Below are 7,074 nucleotides of genomic sequence, written 5' to 3'. Positions count from 1 at the left end.
CGCGGGGGGGGGGAGCCGGTGATAGCTGGCGTGAGTGGTTGGATGCAGGCGGTTAGGCCTGGGTAGGCCACGGCGGAGGAGAAATCATCGCGGGTGAGGAGTAAAAAGATGAACATGTGGGGGCGTGCTCCTAACCATTGGATATTTGATGGCAAAAAATAGTGATTGACACGAAGAATTTTTCAGGCACCTAACGTTAGGTGCCCCTTTAATTTATTTACAATCATTTGCCCGTAGCAACGCATGGGCATTTAACTAGTAAGATCTAATTTTAAAGATCTCAATGCGAGGAATCCAATGATGAAAACGTTTCAAAATTTCTACGCATGGTTTAAGAGTAAAACATTTTCAATAATCGGCTCTAGAAAAAAGGGAAAACTCTCTCGTTGCGACAAGTGATGCACTTTCGTCACTTGTCGCACCCTGGGAAGGTAAAAGTGACCTTTACAAAGAGTGCTTCTAATTAATGATTTCACAGTTCTTTCGTCTTGCTGCAGGTAAGACAAAGAGACTGCGGCTATGTTCCCCTTATTGCAAGAAAGGAAGTCCATTTTTTACCCTTAAATGTGGCCCCATGGACAAATAACCTCCAAAACTCTAATTTGGTATGATTTTGACCCCAAAATTCTGAAAAGCGGATAAATCTTCCCCTCGGGTGATTTTGTTGCTAATTTGTCAGATTTTAGGCGGTTTTGGAAGATGATAAGGGATGACATTTTTGGCATGGCACCCAGCGCTTTTCTTGGTTACACTGGACCAGACAAGTCGCTCGATTCCTTCACTAGTCGCTCCCTTCATTCTCCATTAGCAAGGTCGCCGCCGTGGTAGATGGCGTCGAGGACGACACCATAGCGGTCGTTGCTGTCGAAATCCTCAGCCCTTGCTCTCTTCCTCGTCCCTAGTCTGCCTTCTCATCCAAATCCCCATCCTCTCGGCTCTTCACCTTTGCCTTGGCAAAAAACTGAAACTCTAGTTCCCCAAATGCCTAATCGCCATGGCGCATAGCTCCAGGAAGAACGAACGCTTTGAATTGATGCACGTGCGTACCAATACTCGCCTTCACAGGCGACGTGGTGGCCGGGCCCAGCAGGACATGGCTCGTGATGCCGACGTCAATCATTTTTTTATATTCAAATGCATATAGCTCAAAAAAATACTTAAAATAAATAAATAAATAAACCACAAATTTTAAAAATGTTACTATAATATAAAAAAATATGTTAGCGCAATTTTCAAAAAACTTTTCATGCCAATGAACAATGTTGCCACATTTCAAAAAATGAATGCGATTTTTTTTCAAAATGTGTATACATTGTAAAAATAATGTTTGCATAATGTAAACAAATGTTTTGTACCATTAAGAACTGTATGTGACATTTTATGGAAATATTCCCTCGTTACAAAAAGTATGTTCGTGACACTAAAAAAACATTGTAAAGACATCACACATCTTAAAAAATTATTTCCCTTAATTAAAAAATGTGTGTGACATTTTTAATAAATAAGCACATGCTTCTAAAATATTTCCGTGAAATTGTTCAAAAATGTTTCTAAAATGCAATAACAACGTTCGTGTAGTTTCAAAATAATATTGCCATTAAAAAAAGTTAATTGTGTATTTGAAAAAAATTACTGTGTATTCAGAAATGTGTTAAAACATTTATGTTTCTATAATTACATCATGTATTTGAAAAATGTCCAATGTGTATCAAAAAGTGTTTCGAGTGTACTGTAAAAATGTAAATTTGGTACTGAGAAAAAAATACATGTATTAAAAAAAGATAACCAATAAAACCGACAAAGAAACAAAATGAGAATGAAAGAAAACAAATAAAACCAAAAAGAGAAACAAAGTGTAGCTACGAAAAATAGAAAAAAAAACAATGAAAAACTAACAAAACCAAACTAAAAGAAAAATGGTGAAAAAACAAAAAGAGAAAAGGAAAAAGAAAAATAAAAAGGAAAAAGGAAAAGGAAAAGGAAAAACAAACAAATGATTGTTTTCAAAAAGGAATCGGGACGGGCGACACATAGCTCTAGACGAGACACGCCCGTCCCGGTTCCTGCTGGGCATATGGAAGCGATGCTTATGGATTTGTACATAAGTGGATGGGTTTCAACAAAGCCTATAAGCCGAGTGGTTCTTCCATTGGCACACCGTTTTACGGTGGAAAAATTGTGCGAGTTGCTGTGTCGACCGAGTGGACTAAATGAAACAGTACCTGCAAAGGTTCTGAACACTTAGTTGGAACCTTCCATCGTTTTTGACCGCCTTTACGAAGGTTCGACGAATTTTCACTCTTTTTGTCTGTGTTTTTCTTTACCTATTTTTTGTTTTTCATATTTATTCCTTTTCTTTTTAAAAATAAATATCTACTTTTTAAATACACCTTGTATATTTTTCATATACATGTTGCACGTATTTTAAATACACCATGAACATATTTGAACATTTTTTGAATAGATGTTAAACATTTTATCAATACATCTGAAACATTTTCAGATACACATTAAACATCTTTTAAAATATATGTTGGTCATTATTTTTAAACACACCTCGATCATTCTTCGTATGCACGGGAACCTTTTTTTTTATATACGTTGATTATTTTCCATATAGTTGATATTTTTTTTTCAAATACATGTTTGAACATTTTTTGGAATACATGATACATGTTGAATAGACGTTAAATTTTTTTTGCATGGTCCTGGTAGAAACATTTGTTTAGAGTATGCGGATTCTTTTTTACATTGTATAAATATTTTCTTTAAATGTCATCAACATATTTTTGAAGATGTGTGAAAGTTTTAAAATGTAACAAAAATATAAATGGCATGAAACATTTAAAAAAATATGAGAACTGTTTTTTACATTGCATAATTTTATTCTTCTTAAATATCATGAATATTGTTGTTTGAAACATGTGAACATTTTTTGAATGTCACCAACATTGCTTTTATGGTCCAAGCAGTTTCTACAAATTGCGAAAATAAGAATTTTAGACTGGAGTTAATATTTTTAAAATACTCGAGAAAAGTTTTTAAAATTTAAGTAAATTAATTTTTGTAATATTTGTATTTTGAATATTTGAAAATATAAGGAAAATGGAGTAAGTAAAATATATAAAAGAACGAACAAACAAAGAAGTGAAGAAGAAAGAAATCGAACGAACACCCCTGAGGCCCTGATAAAAGAGAATAGATTGGGGCTAATGTCAATCCCACTTCTGCCATTAATCCACTGATCATGCCCGTTCAGAGTTGATAAACATGATCCATCGATCTCTGCCACACAATAACAATGTTCAGGTCGGACGACGTGACAAGGAGCAGGCGTAGCCATCCTGCTGTGTTGGCAGTTGGGCAACGAGTGGTGCCCGGTCGTCGCGAAGAAGGAGGCGCCCTCCTTCCCAAGGTCCTCCAAGACGCCCCCTGTGCCTGCACTACTACACAAGTTCCTTCTTTGTGGCCAACAAATGTCTCGTGGAGGTGGACCTCCGGGAGTGGCGCAACGCAGCGCGCCAGGCGTCACTCGCGAAGTCGGACTTCGCACCGGCCAGGTACTCACAGAGAAATGGGCCTTGGATCATTCTAGGAGCACGACAAACCTCCGCTGGCCGCCAACGCCGATTCAGCAATTCGCTCCACCAAGTGGGGCTGGCTGAGTCCGAACGCTTCTCCTGGCTCCAAGGCAAAGGTAGATGGTGCAAGGCAGAGTCCACGGCCAACCATCGCCGCGAGGCGGAGGCAGCCAAGCGGCTGTGCCGCAAGCATGTTGCGGCGGCCGCAGAGGGTTGCTTTGACGCCCGACGGGCCTTCCTCCACCAGAAAGACGACAACAATCACGACTGCAAGAACAGCGAGGATGGCGGCTCACGCGACTGCACGTAAATGAACGGAGGTCCCTGTGGCCAAGGCGACCATGCCTAAGAGGTCATCAGTACCTCGTTTAGTTTAGATTTAAATTAGTTTGAACTTGTTAAATTTTGTCCGTTTGATGGTAAATATATTAAATTTTTACAAATTTCATTTCTTTAGCATGAATTTTGTCGGTGTTTGTGTTTGAACGTTTGAACTGAGCCAAACATTTAATGCCCACGGTTGGATGGGTTGTGCTAGACTCATTGTCCGCGGTGTTTCCGTCAATTTGATGACTACCGTCGGAATTGTCCTAAAGGCCCATGCAAACGGACAAGAACTCAACTCTAGCACATGTTTTTATTAATCTATTCATAATCAATTATGACAATATATAAAACACAATAGGTAAGAAAAATTATATCCAGGTCAATGGATCATCCGGCGACGACTACAACCATTGGAACGAGTTGAAGGCATGTTGCCAGCATTACCCCTCCCTCACTAAGGCCGATCAACCTTATTGTAGTAGACAGTCGGTGAGTCATCGGGTTAAGACCCCACAGGACAAGCGCACCAAAGCAACGACCATCGCCGATGAAAAGCGTTTGTAGATCGGAAGGATCAAATATGTAAGCACTCAAACAAAGACGAACAAAGGCTAGATCCAAATAGACCCGCCGAAGACCAGCACCGAACGACTTCCGTGAGATACGATGAAGACACACCTCCACACACCGTTCGACGACACTAGATGCACCATCGGAATGGGGATTGAGCGTGGGATTCATTATTCCTACTAAGGGGCATTGCCACCGCCACATAGTTCTAACCAAGAGGCTGGACAAACAAGAATGAGAGTGGGGAGAGCCAACATTGGAAATGGATTTGATCAGTTGAGCTCCATTATGCAGTATTAATTAGTTGAAATGGCGCTTTCAGCTGCTAGAAATGGAGTAAACAACGTTATCTCCACTTATGATAATCTGTAACTATACATGTCAACTAGATAGCCGTTGACATTCTCCTATCTCGCAGTACAGAGCAGTACGTAGTACGTAGTACACACTGCGTGCAAGTACACAAGCGCAAGGAGTACTTGAAATTGAAATGGGTCGAGACGTATTGACATTATTTCAGAAGCCTATATACATATAGGTAGCGTGTGTGGTGTACTGCATATATACTCAAGCTAACGATCATAAGCCAGACATGGCGCCGAGGTCAGCAGCTCTAGCGGTCGTCGCTGTGGCGGCGACGCTCCTTGCCCTGTGTGGCTCGACGGAGGCCCACACGCAGCTCGGGGCGTACAACAAGACGTGCCCGCAGGCGGAGGACATCGTGTTCAAGGAGATGACCGCCGTCCTCGCCAAGTCGCCCGGCCTCGCCGGCTCCCTGCTCAGGCTCTTCTCCGTCGACTGCTTGCTCGGAGTAAGTAAACCTCACACTATAAACCCAGCTAGGCAAGTCAAGTTCACAATGGTGAACGAATTCACTGCGCGCAGGGGTGCGAGGGGTCGATTCTTCTCGACTCCACGGCCAACAACACGGCGGAGAAGGACTCGCCGCTCAACAAGGGTCTCCGCGGCTACGACGTCGTCGACTCCATCAAGGCTAAGCTCGAGGCCGCCTGCCCCGGCGTCGTCTCCTGCGCCGACGTCCTCGCCCTCGCCGCGCGCGACTCCGTGCGGATCGTACGTCGTCTCACCCACCTACTTCCTTCAGTATCGGTTGCATCATCGACCTTGCATTGCATTGATCTTAATCATCTGTATCTGCTAGACCAAGGGGCCGTACATCCCGATGCCGACGGGGCGGCAGGACGGGAACAGGTCGTCCGCCGCCGACGTCGCCCCCAACACCCCCAAGCCGGGCGCCAACATCACCGACCTCATCGCGCTCTTCGCCAGGTTCAACCTCACCGCCAAGGACCTCGCCGTGCTCTCCGGCGCGCACACCATCGGCAAGGCTCACTGCTCCGCCTTCTCCCCTCGCCTCTACAACTTCACCGCCAACAGCAGCGCCTCCGACCCCACGCTTGACGCCAACTACACGGCGACGCTCCGCGGGCAGTGCAAGGCCGGCGACCTCGCTACCCTGGTCGACCTCGACCCTGGCAGCGGCGCCACGTTCGACCTCGGGTACTACGGGGACGTCGCGGCGAGCAGGGGCCTCCTCTCCACCGACGCCGCGCTGCTCCTCGACGGGGACACCAGGGCCTATGTGATGCGCCAGGCCAATGCCACCGCGCCCGACGAGTTCTTCGCCGATTTCGCCGCGTCCTTCGTCAACATGAGCAAGATCGGCGTGCTGTCGCACCACAAGGGCGAGATAAGGAGGCAGTGCTCCGCCGTCAACCCGCCGTCGGCCTCCTCCTTGGCGCCTGCCGCCATGAGCGCGCACGCCGTGCTACTCGCGAGCTGTTTCGTCTCCATCGTTACTCTGGCGCTTGTGCTCTAGCCAGCAACTTGTGTGAAGTACTATTTGATTTGGGGTTGTTTTTGTCTCCGTTCATTCGCGGTGGTAAGTATATATGTTGCCAAGTAGTGCATTCTTGATGTTTTCGGACATTTTATTGGTGCAGAGACTGGATGTAATTGGTATTTTCGTGATATTAATATATTTCTTTTATCGAAAAAATGTTGCCAAGTAGCATTAAAAAAATTCACCGAATTTGGGAAAAAATTTAAAAAGTACATCAAATTTGAAATAATAGTTCACCGAATTTGAAAAAACTCATCGAATTTGATAAAATAGTTCACTGGATTTGAAAAAAAATCACCAAATTTAAGAAAAGTTCGCTGATTTTGAAAAAATGTTCATCAAATTAGAAAAAGATCATCGAGTTTGAAAACAAGTTCAAAACATTTGAAAAATACTCCGCGTGTTTAGGAAGAAAAAAGGAAAAACAAAGAAAAAGAACAAGAAATAAGAAAAAAGAAAAAAAATTAAAAAGGTGTGGGGCCTAAACAGTGAGCTTTGAAAAAAAACAATGAAAGTAATAATTAAAGAAAGAAAAACGCAATTTGTACAATTCAAGGAGGCTGGCGTAGTGGTTCCAACTGCTATCTTAGGGGGCTGGGATCCGAGTTCGACTCCCCCAAATAGGATTCGCCTGAATGCTAGCCACTGTACGTTTTGTTAACGACACACGAGCTGTCAGACTGACTCACAATTGGAATGACTCACAATAGGATTCGCCTGAATGCTAGCCAC

At 43.6% G+C, this 7,074-nt stretch overlaps 1 protein-coding gene across 1 annotated transcript; it reads left to right on the top strand.

The window, feature by feature from the left end:
* The first annotated feature begins 5,000 nt into the window (after nt 1-5,000).
* On the top strand, nt 5,001-6,450 carry LOC125528965 (peroxidase 1-like). Its single transcript, XM_048693384.1, has 3 exons — nt 5,001-5,289; nt 5,364-5,552; nt 5,641-6,450. The coding sequence occupies exons 1-3, from the start codon at nt 5,071-5,073 to the stop codon at nt 6,316-6,318; spliced, it is 1,086 nt and encodes a 361-aa protein (XP_048549341.1). The 5' UTR covers nt 5,001-5,070; the 3' UTR covers nt 6,319-6,450.
* Nucleotides 6,451-7,074: the final 624 nt, after the last annotated feature.

The sequence above is a fragment of the Triticum urartu genome, unplaced genomic scaffold, assembly GCF_003073215.2.
Source record: "Triticum urartu cultivar G1812 unplaced genomic scaffold, Tu2.1 TuUngrouped_contig_5243, whole genome shotgun sequence".
NCBI lineage: Eukaryota > Viridiplantae > Streptophyta > Magnoliopsida > Poales > Poaceae > Triticum > Triticum urartu.
The sequence above is the reverse complement of the archived record's forward strand: the minus strand, read 5'-3'. Positions and strand labels throughout refer to the sequence as shown.

Bases quoted from the DNA above. Each gene is read 5' to 3' on its own strand.
- LOC125528965 (XM_048693384.1), top strand. From the start codon at position 5,071: ATGGCGCCGAGGTCAGCAGCTCTAGCGGTCGTCGCTGTGGCGGCGACG. The intron at 5,290-5,363 runs GTAAGTAAACCT...CACTGCGCGCAG, and splicing joins CCGTCGACTGCTTGCTCGGA to GGGTGCGAGGGGTCGATTCT. The intron at 5,553-5,640 runs GTACGTCGTCTC...TGTATCTGCTAG, and splicing joins CGCGCGACTCCGTGCGGATC to ACCAAGGGGCCGTACATCCC.